Source organism: Crocodylus siamensis, chromosome 9 (genome assembly GCF_052110815.1).
Source record: "Crocodylus siamensis isolate JL-2025a chromosome 9, ASM5211081v1, whole genome shotgun sequence".
NCBI classification, from domain to species: Eukaryota; Metazoa; Chordata; order Crocodylia; family Crocodylidae; genus Crocodylus; species Crocodylus siamensis.
The window spans coordinates 5,355,313-5,376,071 of NC_143403.1; the positions used below are offsets into that span (position 1 = coordinate 5,355,313).

At 38.6% G+C, this 20,759-nt stretch overlaps 1 protein-coding gene across 1 annotated transcript in view; it reads right to left on the reverse strand.

Moving 5' to 3' along the window:
* The window catches only part of USP10 (ubiquitin specific peptidase 10), a 55,549-nt gene that overhangs the window by 28,332 nt on the left and 6,458 nt on the right, over positions 1-20,759 (reverse strand). Inside the window, exons 2-4 of the mRNA XM_090061978.1 lie at positions 10,007-10,075; positions 7,628-7,688; positions 2,279-3,304 (exon numbers count right to left, since the gene is read on the reverse strand). Of these exons, the coding sequence (XP_089918104.1) occupies positions 2,279-3,304; positions 7,628-7,688; positions 10,007-10,075 (1,156 nt within the window). The remainder of the gene's footprint in view (positions 1-2,278; positions 3,305-7,627; positions 7,689-10,006; positions 10,076-20,759) is intronic.

A 20,759-nucleotide genomic window follows, 5' to 3' on the forward strand; every position in this document is an offset into this window, starting at 1 on the left:
CAGTCCTTTCCAGTTATCATCAGCATACTTGAAACTCCATTTTAAAGGCAGACTGCATGCTAAGTCAATGCACCTTGACTTTTTTTAATCCCCCCTTCCAAAATTAGTGGTAAAAAAAGTCTGCTGGAAAAAGTGAGTCATGCTTAGCAGTCTTCAGTTTCTTGAAGCACGAGAACATGTGGCAAGATAAATGTGCTGCAGATAGAAGTGCATGTGAAAAAGATCAGTTTGAAAAGGTACCATTATCTAACATGCCTGTTGCAACTACAGGATAAGAAAGTAGGGCTGGAAAGGACCTCCCTAGGTCGCCTAGTCCAGACCCTTGCTCAAAGCAAGATTATTGCTGACTATACCATCCTTCCTTCAGTTCATTACCTTCTAATTTTTTTTTAAAGACCTTAATTTTTATGGGTCCTATGTTAGATATTAAATAAATGGCACACGTGGACATTATATAAGTTCACATAAATACACAAAAGGGGCAGGGTAGAAATTCTAATCACCTGCAAATTTAGCTGTGAGGCACTGCTCTTTGTGAAGCCATCGGAAAATGAATAAGCACCAGTTGCACGCAACTTCAGCTACCGTCATCTCCCCTTAATACCACAGACTTTTGCTGGTTCCATACATGTAGTATTATGAGGGGTTGGGTGTATTCAAGTATGATTTAGTTAATTCCTTTTCCCCTTCAGACAAACACATTTTGCTCATGCAAGCGAAAAGCTCAAGTGACTAGAGAAAGGCAATATGATGCCTGTAATCTCAGGCTGCTGCTTCTAATTTAATATTTAACATAAAGTGATTTAATAGCCAAAGTTCACTACCTAGGGCATTATAGGCATGATAGGCACTTTGTAGTTTTAGTACATACATGTGAACCCATAGGATCAAGATCATTTGTACATAATAATCTGTTTTCAACTAAAGCCATCATTACAGAAAACATTTTAATCTTTCAGAAGTTACTGTATCAGTTTGATAAAAAATTCAATTGAAGAATCATTTTCAAGTTGACAGTGACCTTTAAACAGCCATTTCTTTGAAGGATTGACTATATTTGATCTCATTTGGTTTAAAAGCTAAGGAAGGCTGGGCTTGATGCTTGTCTTACATGGGTTGTTTTGTTTAGGTATGAATTAAGCAAGGTCCAAGCCCTCTTCTAGGAAGAGGAAGGAAGAAATCTATGGAACATATATTTTATCAGTAATTGAGAGTACTGTTCAAAGCCTTAAAGAAAACCACTCTGATAAAAAAAAAAACACCTGACTATTCTAAGCTCCTTAGGTAGTCCATTTTTTAGGGAACTGTTTTGACACGAATGTTCCAGAGTAATGCTCACAATCTTTCACCTGAAAGTCTTTTCACTTCTGCCCAGTTTACTTACAAAGTTAATTTACCTCATATCAGCAGGACTCGTGCACATTTTTACACCAATATTGCAGATTCATGTGATAATATTGTATTATAAACAGTATTATAAACATCCATCACAGAGTGACAAAGAATTACTAAATCAGATTCCTTTACATATTCTTTAAATATTTTGAGCTATTATGTAACGGCACCTTTGATCAAAACGCATATTTTTCTGTGCTTCATTATCTCCTCTGAAAAGTATCATTTGGACTGAGGTTTCTTATTCTCAGATCAGTCACAACAGTTTTAACACAAAATGCTTATTTTGGGTTTATCATGTTGAAGACTCGGTCTCCAGATTTTGGGAATGAAACATTCACACAAATGCAGATAGATTTTCACAGCTTCCTGAAACAATGTTTTTCATTTTTATTCAAAAATCACGAACTATGTTTATCCAATTTTATGGTCAAGATAATATTGTTATTAATTGAATTCCTTACCCTTATCGTAAGGTGTCTGAACTTTCTTCGTTTGAATACATGCATAACAAATCACAATCACTAGGAACAAGACACCATCTAAAATATACAAATAAAACCTCTCTCCTCTACAGCAATCCTACAAACTGTTTAAAATCTGTACTGTTATATTTAAATCACTGCTCACTTTAGTTAAATGCTTCATATAAGCGACTGGTATTACCATACTTCTGTTAAATAATACATTATTGCATTGCATGCTCCAAATGTTAAAATAACCATCTGACTTTTTTTTTTTTTTTAATTTGTGCAGTTAACATCATCAAATTTAATATTGTAGCAGTGTAGGTTTTTTCTTCTATCAACACTGTGCACTCTTTTTAAAGACAGAAATGTGTTATCCTTCTACTGCAACATCCGCTCTAGCGTGTTAACTATACCTGCAATCTTTATGGCTACAGGATCCTCTGCAACTGGAACAGGCCCCTCTTTGACTTCAACCTGTTTTTCAGGGACCACAGGAGAAGTGGCAGGAGGGGTATATTTAGTCTCAACATAGGCCACAGATGTGGAAGCAGAGGGCTTGGAATTGTGGAAAAGACTAGCCCACGATTTTGTAGGCTGATTAACAGGGGCAGATCCTGCAACCGGGGCTGGTGCCTCAGTAGTAGGTGAAGCATCCTCAGGCTTAGCTTGGTCTGAGTCAGTGCTTTCCACAGTGTGCAATTCTACACCATTGGCAGCTGTACCCTCACCAGAGGATTCAAGTGTTTGTCCATTAGTAACACCAAGACTCTCAGTAGTATCAGTACCAGCAAAAGGCTGTACAACAGCTGTCCTTAAAGGGCTATCCCTGCCAGTCTCTGAGGGGATGCAAAACTGTTCAGAATTAGTAACACTGTATACCTCAGGCTGCCCTGCAGTCCTGGTATTATCTAGTGCACTAGAAACAGAATCATCAGACACAGCTTCACTAATGAAGTCCACAGAATTTTCTGGGCTGTTACAAGTCCTTGGCGTGACCGATGATGCTATGTCTCCTGTAAGTTCTGTATCCTCTGTGCTTATATTATTCAGTCCTGAAGAATTTGCATGGCCGTTGACAAGAGCCTCTGTGGGAACCATGCCATCACTGGCATCTTCCAAGTAACTGTAGTATCCAGGGGGTCTTTTCTTCTTTTTTTTACGCTCCCTTTGGCCAAGGCCCCCTGATAAGCCATCGTTTTCAGCATTGGAACTGCTATCCAAAGCAAGGGCAGGATCACTAAACTGGCAGTCAATGGAGTTGTAGTTAGTTTCATCAAGGATGTCATCGGAAGTTTTTTGGGTAGGCGCACAACCAAGAATAAATTCTGGAGCCTGAGGATTCAGAGTGCTTGAAATACTGTAGTCGGTGTTATTCAGCACAGATGACTCTGTCTTAATAACTTCATTAACACCAAATTCAATTCTCTGATAGTCTTCCCCTGGCCAAAAGAAATCAGACCTTTGTTAGTGAAAATACACAAAGCTTACAAAACTAAGAGAATCTGGTTTTTCTACATGTTAAGTAGCATAACCCAATTTCCTTAAACTGAAGTTATTCTCAAAGTCTATGTAAAACTTGTGGGGGGGAATGATGGATTTAAAGCTTCTTAAATTGTAATGAGTAAATTAATAAATTGTAATCAAGCATTACAGAGATCTTCTGGATCACACAGAACAAACACATCGGTTTTACAAAGCCAGGGACTCCAAACCCTCAAGTAGCAGAAACACATCCTCTTCCAGTAATTTGGAACTCAATGGGCACATCTAAACCTGTGCTTTAATGCACAGTAGCCTATTTTTAATACTAAATTTAATGTGCATTAGGAAAAGCACCTTAAGGCATATGTACCCAATGAGTATAATAGTCTACATATATTTAACTAAAAGATGGGGCCTACAGAGTATGGTAAAATATCAAACTACTATTCCCAGTCAAAGACGCCACACTATTAAAATAATTTTTATGGTTATAATAAAAGAATAGAATTTTTAAACAGACTCAGGTGGCTATTATTCCAGGAGGGAGGAGGAAGGGGGAAAGGAAGAGGCAGTGAACAGTTACAACCTTAAGGCATCAACCACAAATGACAAAGTATTTTAAAATTTAACTAGACAGAATTTTTACAATTTCAAGTTTGAGACATATAAACAGTTTTATAATGAAAAGATACTGCATCTATTTCATGTGTTTTAAGAAATACAACTGAATTAAAGCCAGCCACAATCTTACACTTAAAATGCTATTGGTGACCAATATATGAACACGAAGATTCTTAATTTATTTTTATAATATGATATATATAGCAAATACGATGTGCACTAAGAAATGTTATCATAATAGACTAAAATTCACAATATGCTGTCAGGCATTTTTAAACAGAACATCTTAACACCGCTATAAAATGATATCAAAGTATGTTGCAAATATATGGAATTTGGTAAAATTGCAGCATGTGTATTTTAGCGATACTTTATAAAATAAGTAATACTGCATGCCTTAGGCTACCCTGATATTTCAAATGCACAGCTACTCCTCACTTAATGTCACAGTTATGTTCTTGAAAAATGCGACTAAGCAAAACCATGTTAAGGGAATCCAATTACGTCACAGTAGTTACTTACTGGCAGGCAGCAGCTAAACATTATAACCAAACATTGCCAAACAAGTATGTCCTTTAATAGATCGGCAACATAGTAACAAAATAACATTAACCAGGACAACATTAAGTGACTGTGTGCCTGTATAACCATTACAGTAATTTTCATTAAAACTAAATAGAAATAATATAATTAAGCATATAGGATTAATAAAATCCTAAACTTAAGTAGTTTCCAGAATGAATTCATATTTTAATATTTAAATTAGAAAACAGTTTAATATAAACGTCTGTGATGCATACGTTACTGTTTCAATAATCTTGAAATTGCTAGCTTTGTGTTGCCATAATATGTTTTAGATGAGTAAGAATTCTACAGGGAAAAGATCAAACAACAATGAACGCTATTTCAAAAGGAATACACATATGATAGGTTATAGAAAACAGTAACTTTTAAACATTTTTAAAAGGGGAGGAAGGGCTGACACTCAGAAGCATGGATCAGCTGTTACAGTCTAACTGGTCTGCATGCTCCTGAAGCACTACAAGTTTAGTTAAATTGCTAGATCATTAACCTCGAAAGAATAAAGGTTAAAAGGAGTGATGATTCTGCTACACTTGTACTGGTACAGGAGCATGCAGACAGAAGCTGCACCTTATACTGGTATAATTTGATATCATATGGCTGTTATGCATTGGATAGGCAGATGTGTACAACCTGTGGTCTGTGGATCCCTGGGAGTCCTCAGACTATGTCTAAGGGGTTTGAAAAAGATGACTATGATCAACCAAAAGTATGTGAATGCCCACACTTACAATTCAAAAGGGTCCACACCTCCCTTTGAAATTTCCAAAAGGGTCTGGCATCTACACTCAAAATGTTTTAGGGGTCCACAAATAAAAAAAAGGTTGAAAACGACTAGTACAGTAACGTATACTTATTTTCCAGATGATTATGTAAAAAGAAAAACAGGCTATCAAAAGTGTTTAGTTTTAAAAGGGCACACATTCCTTTCTGGGAGCAGAGAAGTCACAGAAATGTACATTTATTCATCTTTTGTGACAAAAAAAATATTTGTAAAACATTCAGAAGCTGCTCCCACAACAGGCAAGAACAGTAATGATTAGTCAGTTCAATTCATGGCTGAGCTCAACCCACTACCTAAACACAGCTAGATAATCATGTTGCATGCGATCACACAACTTCTTGAAGCCCTATTCCACACCAAATACAATGAAGTACATTACAGGGAGTTGCACTGATTTTGAATTATTTTTATCATATTTTTTAGTTTAAGCAAGAGTCTGGATTATTAGCAGTAGCTTTTGTGCCCATTATATTATAGGACTAAAATGCAGCACTGATTACTGAAGGCAAAGTCCTTCAGATCTAACATTAGTGAACCAGTGGTCAATATTACATGCTTAGGGAAAAAACCTGAGCTCCTTATCTTAAAAACTACTGAAATCTATTTTCTTCCCATAGCTAAGATCCACTAATAGAAAAATTAAAAACCAACTGAGCAGTATATTTTTCCTCCTAAATCCTGATTAGAAAAATCTGGTTTTAGACTAAGATTTGGCTTGCTAAATTCTATGTGGGAATACAATTGTGCATTTGAGAGTAAAATGAAACAAGAGATTTTAAAAGGAAGTTCCTACATCAGATACTCAGGGGTAAAAATAAAAGAGTACTCATGTTATAGTAATTTTGAGGTGGAGAAAACCAAAAAGTAATTCAGACTTTTTCCAAAAATTAAATCCATGCAGGATCTCTGGTTAACAGGAATTGTAGAGGATTACAGCATCATTTCCAGAGTCATTTATTTCTGAGACTAATTTTAATACATTTACTTGCTTTTTAAAAGAAAAATATGAAAGAGCCACCCTTTTTTTGTATCCTTCACTATGCTTCCAGACAGTTTTGTTTCATTTCATCCTAGTGTTTTGAGGATCTAATTCCGTGTCGACTGCAAGACATGCACCTGAAGAATAATGTACTGTGCCAAGATGCCTCTTGCAGATGTTACACTGCATTATGTCGATGTGTCAGAGTGAAAATTGCAAACCCATATCAATTAGCATGCACCAGGTGTCACACAGTTCTAGTCAGAAGGTGATTATTCCTAACACATGTCAAAACTTCTGTCATTCACTGCTAAACAGAACCATCAGCATAGCAACATTTTGTTATTATGGAGTGGTTACATGGTTAATATGTCATGTCAGTGTTATTACACTAACTCCACCTGAGCGTTTCATTCCATTTTAGCTTATATGCTCTTACATAGAAGGTCCTATTTGTGTGTGAAATAGGAAACCCAGCAGGTTCCTTTAATAGTTTATGTGGGGTTGGGGGGGAAGAAAGGTGTATTCAAAGAGAGAAGTATCATGACCAGTAAGGCTTTAAACTAGAGCTCTGGAATACATTTTATATCAAGTCATACTTTCGTTTTCCAGAAAAACAGCTAAACCAGGCAGAAACAGAAGGTAACGAAGACAACCAAGCAAAAACCTGAAAAGGTATCTTAGTACTGCAGCTGCCAAAATATACTAGTGTTAAAACTTCTACACCAGGGGCAGGTGAAAGTGCAACTCTTTGCATAAGTGCACCATAAGTGTGTGGTGACAAAGCAGTTAAGACACCATATGAGTTTAAGACCTGGTTCTAGAACCAAAGCAAAAGCTGCCTCTAGCTGACTCAAGCTATAAATGGGTATTTGGTCTTTCAGGATAGGGAATCAAAAAGGTGGCCGGATATCACACTGACCAAATCACTCCCTTGGATACTATTGGCTAAGACATTAATACACCTTAACCCAGGGGCAAGCAAAATATAGCCTGCAGGCCAGATCCATCCTGCCAGGCCATCCTACCTGGCCTGCAGGACCCCCCCCAAATTAATAATTAATTTTCTAATCTGCCCCTGGCTGCCTGTCAAAGATGACAAGGCACCAACGGCAGAAGGCCCCAAGAGGAGCCAGCGGCAAGATCCAGGGGCAGCAGGACCCAGCAGCAAGGCCCACCCTTGTCAAATGTATTTACATGTACATACAAATCAAGCTGAACTAGTCATTTAAAGACAACCTCTGGCATAAAAACACTCTTGAGAAAAGCCAACAACCTGAAAATGAAATAAAGAGAAAAAAATGTTTTCATTACCGTCATGAAGCTCACTTGCAGATTTAATACCACATGAAACTGTTTCATTATATGGAGGAAGCTGCATGGAAAAAAAACAATGACATTTACCAAAAGGCAAAGCAAAATATTTGTACCATTTTATATCAGTTTCATAGCTGGATCTTTAGAAATAGCTCACTGATATTCATTGTTAATATCCAGTTTTCCAAAGGACTAACTTGGATTTATACTTGCATACACATTCATTCTCAAACTGTAATTTCATGTTTTGCACCAATTAATTCATCACAATTAGAAATGGATAAGGACAATCACAGTCACTAACCTGTCAAGCCGCTCACTTTAGAAATGCCCCCCACCCCAGACAGCAAAGCATACCACAAATTAAGAGGGTGGAGGGTAGTGCCTACTTTTTTTAATGAGAAGTGAGATGATCTCTTTTCATGTAACTTGCTTAAAGTCCAAACAGAAGTCTGTGACAGAACCATAAAAGAAGCTTGTCATTGGGATTCCCAGTTCTGCTTCAGCCTGATATCGTTGTCTTTGAAGAGTTTTAAAAACTCAAATCAAGTACAATAAAACTATTCTCAATTCTATCTTGCTCGCATTACCTCACTAGACCTCTGACCTACCACCATAATACTCTATGCTGGGATAACAGAACCCACCTGTCCTTGGGCAACTTATGTGAATCCAGCAAGTATGCATTTACATCCAGGTTTCTAAGCCATGAAAGTTTGACAGTGTCTACTCACAACTTGCGTCATACCTTCTTTTTGCTGCTCTATCCTTTTTCTCTCCCCTCCCCATCTTTTGCTGATGTTTTTCAACCTATTTTTATTCTTCTAGTAACCCTCTCTCACTACTTTCAGGAACAAAAGCAACATACAAGAGGGATTTTTTTTTTTGCTGCAAAGAACTTGAAACTAATTACAGTGGAATTTTAGTAAGCCACATTAAGAAGATAGATAGTAGCTACTAGTTACTAAAAACTGCATTTTGAGCAATAGCATTTCCCCACATCTCCATATATGGATCAAGTTGAGGGAGTTTTTGGTGTTTGGATATTTGGGGGCTTCCTTAGGATATCAGAAGCTCTTCACTTAGCTAGAACAGCAACACAGGTTTCTGCTGCCACCCAGAGCTTTCTGCCAGCTACTGCAGTCTCTTAACAGATGGTACCTCCCAGAGGGCAATGCCTGACAAGCATGGATGCTGTAATGGAGCCATATCGCTGCTCATGCTGTACAAAAACACAAGCTATATAGGTGATGGCACACAGGCAACTTCCTTGTGGTGGCTGTCATCTGCTGGCAAAAAGCCTGTTCTGCAGACAAGACCTTGGCAGAGTGCCTTGTAGATTAGTGCATTTGTGAGAGATGGCTATGCCAGTCTTTGTAGGGAAAGAGCCATTCTCCTGCCAAAGTTCAAGAGATCCAAGATTATGCCTAGATCCAGGAATGGCCCTGAGAGTTGCTATTCCATCTCTGAAAAGTCAATCAAGGCAGAACTACTGGTTTCATTTAGCTGATCCCTCATTCCCAGCTCCCTCATGTGAGCAGAATACTCTGTCAGCTCTTTTCTTGGTAAGTCAAATGACTCCTACATATTGTGTTAAAAACAGAGCCTGAATTGCCAAGGTTCGGTATACGAATAATAAAAAATCTGGTGAAAGGACTTCAAATCAACAAATGCAGTAATCAGGAGAAAAATAAATAATTACAACTAGTCGTGCTATCGCTGTCAAACACAGAACACCACATCTTGCTACTACCAACTTGCTCTTTAATTTCAACATTTACTTTCACAGCGTCTGACAAACTAAGTGTCAGATGACAAAATCTTAAATCAAATTTTCAGACCCATGGGGAGCCCCACAGGCCAGACTACACAGCTCCACAGGCTTGGAGTTGAGCTTCCCTGGTCTACATCAGTGGTTCTCAACTTTCTGGAGCTCAAGACATCCCTCAGTAAATGTTGTTAATAAAGTGGCATCCGATTTCAAAAACAAATTTACAGATTATAATGCTTACTTCCTTGCAGAGGGCCCTGGCAGTAGGGGTAGGGGATCTTCAGGCAAGAACAATCCTAAACCTGCATTTATCTGCTTAATTTATCTGATAACCTCCTCACAACACCCTTAAAAAAAATCTGGTAGTACCCTGGTTGAGAATTACCAATCTGTAAGGTGCAAATCTACCCGGTCTTCTACTCAACTTAAAACTTACATGGCTAACTATGTCTCTCTAGATTCTATATCTATGTGTATATATTGAGGGAGAGGGAGAAACTGCTATCAGTTTTCTTGTAAAAAATTTAAACTGAAAATGATAAATAAAATTTCTTTATAGGACATTTTGCTGAAACATGCATTGTACTTTAGATAAAAGGTCTTACCTCAACAGAGCATCGAGGAGTCACAAAGAACTGATTAAACTCATCAGGGCTGAACTCCCCAAAAATATACTAAAGAGAGAAAAGAAAAAGGTATGTTACATAAAAGTTTACACTTGGTACACTAATGGGATGGGGGGAGGGGTTCATAAAAAAAGTACAATATAACCTCATAAACCCAGGTATCAAAAACCTGGAATTACTGAAAATCCAGTACTTTTTAAAATGGCACTCCTAAGGGGAGTAGCGGCAGCCGGTCCCAGAGCAGCAGAGGGGGAACTCTGCACACAGGAGCTGCCACTGTCATCCACCACCCCACACCACCATTCCGCATGTGGCCGCTGCTCCAGGACCAGCTGCTACCCTTCCCACGCTCACCCGCTGCTCCAGGACTGGCCGCCACTCCAGTTTCAAAAATCTTGAGTTTTCACACTTTCGGCAGGTGCTTGGGTCCATGCTGTATTCATGAAGTTATACTGTATTTTTAAAGTTCTGAGTGACAACTGAAGTCAGCAAATCTTAAATTTTGCATTTCAGCTCACTCAATTTTTTTTGCTTTGCCTTGGGAAATTTACATAATTTCTACAGCTTTATCTACATGGCAGTATTTCCTTACAATCCTATTAACTATAATTACAGAATGAACTCCAGTGTGCACAAAGGACCAGAGACAACTCTAAATCAATTTGGTTAAACTTAAGCAACTTATTTATACAGAACCGACAACCTGTTTGCCCCCATAAAAAAAAAAAAAGAATGAAACTAAAACACCCAACCTACTCACCTTTCAGAACAAAGATTAATTTTCTTCCAAATTTACTAAGCAGTCTGATACTAAAGCAGTAACACTCAGTATATTTATCTAAATAATAGTCATCCAAGTACCAAAATCTGCAATACTTCAACATATAAATAGCCCCACTGAATGCAAACAGCGCATTTATCATAAAGAAATACTGCTTTATTAAGGAAGTCAAGAGAAGGAAAAAGTTGCCAATTTTAGAGTTTCTTTACAGTTTTTCTTATGTTTAGATTTGCTTAAATTGCAGAAAAACTCCTCTTAAGGGATAAGTTCCTGTATTCTTCCACAGTTCAGCTACAGCCACAACACCAGTATGTGAAGCAACCATATTAACAGATTCCACATCTTTCGGTAACACATACCAAATAACCTTCGACTTAAGTGGAACCATTCACATTAATATAATTAGTAACAAGCCAAAAGCTTTGCAAGACCAGCCCCATTACATTCCAAAACAAAGTGTGAAATTCAAATACTTTCGGAAACAAATTATCACCTATGCTTCCATTTTCTTTCCCTTTCTTTACTGAAATATGAAAAACCACACTGGACTGTTTAGCAAATAGTAAATGTCAAAGTTTAAATCTTTGTAAAACTTGAAAAGACATAGTTGCTGCAATGGTTTATAGAAGTCCACACCTTAGAACTCTTTAGCTCCATGGCAAAATGTAAAATGTTTGTGCTGGGGCTACTGACAACTGAGGGTACCATTAAATATGCAACACTTACATCTGAGTTTGTAAAACAGCATATATATGTGCAATGTCACAAGAAATGCATAATCTGAATAAACAAAAAAACTGACCAAACTTGACACCCTCCCTGGAAACAACCAAAATTTTCCTACTGGCTGTAGTATGTTTATAAATTCTAAAGATACATTTAAGAAACTACTATATACAAAATTATAAAAAAGTGTAACATAATAGAAGGAATTTTCTGCTTTGAGGAAAGTAATTGGATTTTATAAGTCGTATTACTAACAGTTTTGCAGCAGTAACATCACTACAAGCTTTTATATTAAAAGAAAGAAAAACTGACAGAATATTAATGTAGGTAATGGTAATAATTCCTCATGAGGATACCCAGATTTGGTTTCACACAGCTTGATGCTGTCTCTTAGAACGATAGGAGGTCAGACTAGCTGAATATTGTCCAATATACAGATGATAAAAAGACAGTAAGGTACCTGGCATAATGGAGGACATAATAAAATTGTCAAAGGTTTTACGTAAGTGGTTTGAAGAGATAGCCAGATGCCTAGAAGATACTGTAAAGTCAGTAAATAAGGTTATAATGCAGCAGACTCACTAGCTTGGACTTCAGTTTGGAAGTTAGTTCTTATGCTCTATCAGTACGGAGAGGGTAGCTTAACTGGAGTACAGTACACCATACATTCAATTCAAAGAGCGATAAAAACCAGACTAACATTACTTGTGTCATAAATGTAATGCCTGCCAGAGCCTACAGAGACGCAACTCAGCTCCGGGTTTAGATAGGCATGTAAAAAGTTATCAGTGTTAAAACTAATCAATACGCATGTAAAATCCTTACAACAAAAATATCAACATTTGAAAGTGGCAAAAAGAGTTAATCTTTTAAAGAACCAATACATAATACTGCTAGGCATAAAGCACCCAAAAGCTGCATTTAATCTCTCAAAAATATATACCCTAAATAATTTCAATGATCTGAACTGAAATACTTAAATCAAGGAAGTAAAGCTGGGCTTATTCTTTCAAATATAACTAAATAATGTGTATTTATAAGAATTACAGTTAACATGTAACACCTCACAAAAATATTTCTAACATAAACATTTCCTGAATCACAACTAATTTCTGTTTTTATGAGACATTTTAGATGCAGTCATGCAAAAAGCAAAAAAAAAAAAACCCCCCAACTAGTTTTAAAAGCTGTTATACAAACCACACTCATTCCCACATACATTCTTTTCTCCCTCCATACCAAAGCTCTACACCAATACATAACAGGTCTGACACTGTTCTTTCAGCTAAAAAATAAAAGCAAATCTTCCACTGAGTCCAACAGAAAACAATTCTTACAGTGCCATTTTAGTATTAGGAGAGGTCAAAACTAAACTAAAATGGTAGTAATATCACATACAAACCTTCTAATTACTGTTTTCATATATAAACATTAACGTGAGACAGACTTTTCCCCAATGGCTTGAAATGGGACATGAACAATTTACCAACCCCTATCAATCTATGGACTAAACCTACTCAAGGAAAAATAAGCTAAACTAACTAATACACCCAATTCTATTTGGCTTCCTAGTGGGCAGGTCCTGCTCGTCACTTCAGCATGAAGAAACCTAAGCTTTCAAGTAATACTTTTCTACTACTACAAATGCAAAACAGTTAATGCTTTCTGATACCATACCTGCAACAAGTTTCCCATCTTTCGAAGTGAACAATCTGTCCAAATATATGAAAGAGGGTTGAGAAGCAGTTTTATCTCAGGGATCTCAAAATAGTAGTAACCCCCCTGCCTGCCAGCTATGATACTACAGAAACACTGGCATCAGAGAGGCTGGTATTACTCAACTTTGTGATCTTGATGTAAAAGATGCCTTAGGATGCCAACACTTTATACTTTGTTCACATCTGGAAGGGCTGAGCATGTAACTGTTTTAAACAACAGAGCACTAGGATTCTGGGAAAGCTGAAGGCATTCATCCAGGAAAGAATCTCATTAGTTGTTCTACAAAGGGATTCACCAAAGCCTTAATTTGCAGTAGAGCATGTATAATCTAAATTACCTAAAATAACACTTTCTTCATCCATTTACCTTGCACTCAAGTTAAATACATTTTAGAAATGCAAACAGAGAGTATTAGCTTATAAGAAATGGATCTGAAAAGCAGATGAATATTCAATTTCAATAACTGTGGCTTAAACATGCTCTATGAGATCTTATAGTTTAAAATAAAAACCATTGTTAAAAACTGATTTGCAATCAGCCAGAGATAAATAACAAGTTTTGCACAAGAAAAAAAAAAAAGCAAAGCAGCTAGAGCTGCATTAAATTAGACTCAATTGGTTTTATCCCACTTTTCTGAAATGGATTTAATGGTCTAGGTCATTAATTTATATTACAGAACCTTGAAGCCCTAGACATAGGCCAGGGCTTCGTGCTACACCATATGTAAAAACTGATTATAAAAATATACCTTTTACTTCAGACAACTTACAAACTACATAAGAATGTTCTGACAGAAACAAATAGTTAATCACAGGGACACAATACTGGTCCTTATGACAGGCAGAGAGATCTCAGCACAGAAGCAGCTTAACTTTATTTATAAGCATGACACCAAGAGTCTTTAGGAGATATCTAGAGAACAATAAAGATAATTATGGGAAGTTGCTCCTATGGGTAAAGGGAAGCATGGAAGGAAGCAAAGAGGTGCTTGGTAGAAAATTTAGCATCTGGGATAGAGAGCTTAACATCAGCAAGCAAGAGCAAATCAAAGAGGGGGACTGATTTCCTGATACCTGTAGTAATCGGAGCAACTTAAGGGCAAGTCATCCCTGACCAACCTGGTTGCCTTCTATGACAAGAAGATTGGTAGGGCGTGTGACATTTCGGCAGCTGTTTCGGCACCCAAAATACCAAATCTGAAATGAATTGGAAGTGGTTCAGGGGTTGAGGCACATGACTTGTGAGGAGTGGCTGAAGGAACTGGGCTTATTAAGGCTGGAGAAGAGAAGACAGAGGGGATTTAACAGCAGCTTTCAACTACCTGAAGGGGGGCTGAAAGAGGATGGAGATGGACTGCTCTCAGTGATGGCAGATGACAGAATGAGGTCTGGCAGCAATGGTCTCAAGGTGCAGCAATGAAAAGTTTAAGTTACATATTAGGAAAAACTCTCTCACAAGGAAGGTAGTAAAGCACTGGAACAGGTTACCCAGAGAGGTTTTGGAGTCTCTATCCTTGGAGGTCTTTTAAATCCCAGCTTGGCAAAGCCTCAGATGGGATAGTCTTGTTGAGTATGGTCCTGCTTTGAGCAGGGGGGCTGATCTAGATATGGCCTCCTGAGCCCCCTTCCAATCCTAATTTTCTGATTCTATGTTTCTACGTAAATTCAGCTCAATACAAAACTGAAGCAATCATTAGACTTATGGTACTCACAAAACTACGTGGAGAGAGGTTCTGGGTACAGCCTTTTGTTGTTAATATCTTTGTGACCAAACTTGTAATGGAATTCAGATGCCACGGCGAGAATGTGCTGCTGATTCCCTGAGCTGCGTCAGGCCAGATCCTGTCTTGATGGACTGGATCTGGTCTGCAGGCCATAGGTTGATGACTCCTGATATAGCACTTTGTCATGATACTGGCCAACAAAAAATTTTTAAAACATTTTTTTAAATGTTATTTTATACCGTTTCGTTCAATTAGAAGATGGAACAAAGTGGTTTGGCTCTAAGTTTGCTTCTATTAAATAAACTCCAACTTTTATGCAAACCCAAATTTTGTTTAACAGATTTATGCAAATTAGGGTGATCTGGTAACATAAGATCCTATTTCAGGCAAACCAACACACAATTACAGTTTGCAAGTGGCTTATATCCAGTATACCCTTTAAAGCAATCTACAGCCAGAAAGCTTGTAAATACTTTGGCCCTGCTAAACTTTGTTAACAGTTGAATCCAAAATGAGAAGATGAGTCATTAACAAACTGGTTTTGGCATGGATTAGAACAGGGGTGGCTACACGTGGCACAGGCAGCTTGTGTGTCACGTGCAAACAGCAGACCGGGAAAGGGACAGGAAGCACAGAAACAGACAGGACAGGGAACAGAAAGCAAGAGCAGATCAGGCAGGGAGCCAAATAAAAATAAAAAAGCAGCCAATTGGGTGGAAAGGGGATTAGAAGGGCACCCAGGGGCTAGGGACAGAAGTTGCACATAAACTGGTTTAAGTGATCAGAAACTGGTTTAAGATAAACCTGGCTGAAAGTAGCGTCAGACTTGACTGTTTTGGGTCAAACCAGTTTATGCAACTCCTGCCCCAGACCCCTTCCTAGTTTAAGTTAAACCAGAGTCCTCCAGCATCCCAGCCCTAGGCTGGGCTGGGCTTTCTACTCCAGACAGCACTGGAACAGCCTGGAGATGGCAGAGGCAGCAGCAGGGAGGAACCACAAGGCAGCCCCAGTGCAGGCTCCAGGCAGCCACAGCCACCAGAAGGGCTCTAGAAGCAGCGAGTACACCCACTGCCAGGTCCCGCTTTTGCCTGGTGCCCTCACCAGGGGCAGGGTCATTTCTGTCTCTTTCTTCCCCACCCTCTTCTCTCACCCCTCCAACAACAGTCCTGCACCTATAGCATGGCCCGACGGCTTACACCAGCTCCCAGCCCACGCACCAGAAGCAGCACTGTGCAGGTGCCAGCAACAGCTATGGACGCAGATGGCAGCTTCCCCCTGGGGACTGGGGCATCCTCCCGGGTCTGCAGGTGATGCTGCTGCATCAGCGTGTCAACTGTGGTCCCAGGCAGTTGCCCTGATCCCTGGTGGAAACCTGAAGGCAAAGCCCAAAGTTGATGCCAGTGTGTACCTGACGCTGCTTTGGGCACATGGGGCAGCAGCTGCTGTAAGCTGTGGATGGGGCCAGGATGTGCCTGCCAGCCCAACACAGTGCTGCAGCCAGAACCACTGGCTGTCTACAGGCCAGATCCTATGACTTTGTGGCCACTGACCTGCAAGCCAGATACAGTCAGTTAGCAGGCTGCATTTTGCCCACCCCTGTACTGGGAAGACCACATTTTTCCTGCTGTTATGTTACAGGGCCTAGTATTAAGCTTCTCAAACACTCCCCAATGCAAAACTCAGGAAGCTCAACAATTAGGAGTGAAATTTTTCACATTGACTATCCAGCTTGGACTGAATTTAAGATAACTTCAGGTACAAATCAAGCCATTTCTGAAAGCACAGTCGGGGAAAATTTCACTGGATGACAGTTACAAGAATTAAGGCAGACTACCCCTGTAATGGCTTCTGATAGGAACGCTGACACCAAGGCCACCTTCTGATTCGACTGTAAAAGGGGACAAAAACTAAATTGCAGTAGAGACAGTAGATTAGTACAACATGTCTGACAATATTGGGACCAAAGAGGACAAGGAGCCGTTAAAAGGAGAGAAACTGGGATTGCAAGGCATCTCAGAATGGCTCTGAAAAGGGAAGATTTGGAGAACAAGCCTAGTAGCAGGGACTGACTGCCAAGTAAGAAGCACATAAGGAACCAAGTGAAATGGAACAGGCAGGCTGGAGAGAACAGCAGAGGGGGACAAATTCTGGGTGGACAGAGAGCAGAAGAGTCTGCATTAGTTAAAACCCTCTCCCTTCGCCCCTCTGGAAGAGAAACCAAGATTCTGAAATTATGACATTACTTCACCATCAGCTAGCTATCTGTGAAATCCATTAGCCAAGTAAATGTCTTAACTATTTTTTTTAAAGGGCTAGTCAACAACTTACTAGAGTTATCAATAGCAACCTACCACAACTGTGTTTTCATGGATTTTGCCAAATCCGGGCAATGCTCGCAAAATCTGCAGGGGGCAAAAAAAAGCCATGGAAAATAAAATGCTGGCTCAGTAGTCCTCATGGTGGATACTGGAAAGAGGGAGGGGGCAGAAAAAGCAGGGAGTTGCCTACCTGAATGCTAACCAGCAAGATGACTACCACTGGGGCAGGAAAGGCAGGGGGCTGCCTACTCAAAAACCTACCAGCAAGATGGCTGCCACCCCTGCCCCTGACTGACTGTGAGGGCTGTCTGTCATGTGGCCTCACCCCTCTCCACCAATTGGTGGCAAGGGGTGGGACTCCATGGCAGACAGGCCTCAGCCAATCAGCTGCAAGGGATGGGGCCACCAGGACCCACCACGCTCTGCCCATGAAATGGCTGCCAGGCCCTGTGTTCTGCCCATGAAATTGGCAGGCAGTTGCTGCAAATTAGGTAGGTCCCTAGTTATCAATTACCACTGTAACTAAAATAGCAAAGGTCTGAGCTGCACATCTTAAATTTCCAACCTTGTGGATGCCAATGTGAATATACCCAATGAAATTTACTATCTTAAATTTATCTTTAAAAACAAAACAAAACAAAAAATGAAGAAATTACACCAAAAAACTTAAGGGACATGTCATGTCAAGTTTGGATGTGCTGAAATTAAGGTTACGTGTACACAATCTAAATTTGAGCCTCTTCTGCACGCACACCATGATACCTTCTTTAATTAGATGATGAAAAGTTTCATTCAAAGCAAGATGGACATGCTTTGGGAATGAATTTGCAATTAACTCTAAACAGGGAGAACTAAAATTTCCATGTGCCTGTGCCAATGTCCCCATGGGATGTTCACAAGTCACTGAACCTGAGCTTCTCAAAGAAATATTAAACGTACATTCCTCTTTGTTGTGTTGTCCAGCTAGAACACAATTTGCAGAAGCACTAAATGTTCAGAACTGTAATGCAAGCGAATAGGAGGAGCTAAAGTCTGAAAACACCTGAGCACTACAAAATGCTAATGCTATTGTGTTGACCAATATAAAAAAGCTAGATGTTAGTAACTGCCTTTAGAGCAGAGTTTGAATTGTGGGCAATAAATAAAGTACTGGACCACACATTAAACAATAAAAAAAGATGAATAAAGCTTAATGTATACCATTGTACCTTGCACGCTGAATAAGCCAGTGGTCCTGTGAAAAAAAAAAAATGCTCAAGCAATAAAATTATGTATCATGAGGTGTATACAAAAAGGGACTACATCAAAATTTCACAAATAACCTTATTTCTGCCATTTCTTTCCTTTTGGTACATAAGTAGCAACTTGAGTGGCATTCTTCTAATGAACTCTTCATAATTCTACATGAGTTCTTAATCCATCACAATACCCGCAGCATCTGAGCACCTTTCAGAATTTTAGTGAAATGCTATGACTTAACATGTCACACTCTCTTTGGACTCTTCCACAGGAGACCTGTACATGCAGTTGGTGCCTTGTTTAAATGCACATGCTGATACTGGTCTGTGGATAGATGCAATGCGTGCTCTGTCACTAATCCTAAATGTATGATGAAATATCTACATTAGAAAACTTTACTAGTACAGCGCTTGATTAATCAACTTAAAAGTGGCTTACGATGACCTAGGATCTTCTCTTGTCTATGCAGGATCATTATCTAGTACTAAGACTTTGCCTAGTTTTAAAAATCCAAATAATGAGAGTTATTCATTCCCCTTAAGAGAAAATTTCAACTGTCTAATAGATTTGGGATTCATTCTACTTGTAACATGTAAATTCCTATATATTAAATATGCATTGCATGAGAACAGTTTGAAAATCATTGAAACAAAACATAAGGATACTAAAACTTACTCAGAGTTTTTATACTGAAAAACGTAGAAATCTGTTTAAACATAAATGCGTACAAGTATGGAGACAGTTTTTTATTACTTTCTACAACCTACCTTTTTTTTTTCTTTTTTTTTTTACACTGTGAGCTCCAAGTTCAAATTTGTTATCATCTTACTATATACAAAAACTATGCTTGTTTTACTACCTATTATACTGTCCTTTACTATTCTTACATTGGTTTTTCTCCTGTGGTCCTTTATGTTCCTTTTGCACATATCAACAAGCAGAATATAGGAAATACTGAACTCCTCACTTTATTAAGATAACAAGCTAACATATCTTCCCTTCTTCCAAATTTTGAAATGAAATTAACTTAGTAAAACATTAAAACTGTAAAATACTCTTTTAAACCCACAGAATAAGATTTCTATAGATTGTGACCTGTCATTTGTAAAGCCAGGATATTCCTCACTTTGAAATTGTACACCTTTAATCAGCACATTAAAAAAGAAAGCTTCTAAGCAGACAGTGTTGTCATCTTTGGTTTCACATCCACTTTGGAAGTGTGTCTTATTAAGCCATACAGACATCAAATAGCACCAGAGTCATTCCTATCTTATTTACTTACACATCAATCAGTTCAAAATGTGGAAGGATACTAATAACAAGACTTCGGTGAACAAGAATATCATTTTCCCTGACTTCACGCAAACTCGGTGTTATAACTTTTGATTATTCCAAAAGCATATGGAATGTGTTGGAACCTTACATTTGAAATGATTATGGAAGAGTTATCCTCTGGCCTTTGGCCGTAGTCCCTCTGTGGTTGGATGAAGTAAAAACTAACAATTTAAACACAATGATTATCATGCAAGAAGTCGTTCTGAAGCACATTCAAGTAACACACAAAGCATGATATGATGTATTACTCGAAAACTTGGGGTTTAGCCAAGCACCACACTGGTGTTGAATGCCATGCAGCAAGCTGATTACACTGACATCTTAATCCATTCAAAAATGCAGACGCTGTTGTCCACAGAGCACCTGTTAGTGGTCCCCAGAACACAGGGGATGCGTGTTGCTGGCTCTTACATATTTCAACTGCTAAATTTCCTTAATAGCAGCAAACATCATAATGTCGTAATGTTAATAAGAAGCCGAGAGACTAGAAGGAATACACTTTCCCTGTCTTTACCCCCCCTCCACAAGCTTACGTATAAAATGGCTGAGAAAATAATTAACATTGTCTGCAAACACAAGATTTAAGACCTTTTTGGAGGTTTCTTTGTTGAGCAGCTACTCAAACTGATTTTTTGTTGAGGCTGAGAATAAAATATAGGTGGTGACTAACCAAATTTTATAATTTCATCTTTTCTGCCTTGCAACTCACGCTCCCAGTTTTATTACATAGCTCCTGCTTTGTTGTTTGTAATCTACAGATAATGTAATCAATAAAGCTAATTCTCCCCTACTAAAACTCAAATTTATGTTTAGAGACCTACATTTTAATCATTCTCCCAAAACACTTCATAATTACTTTTGATTTTCAACACACCACATCTTAGGCTTTAT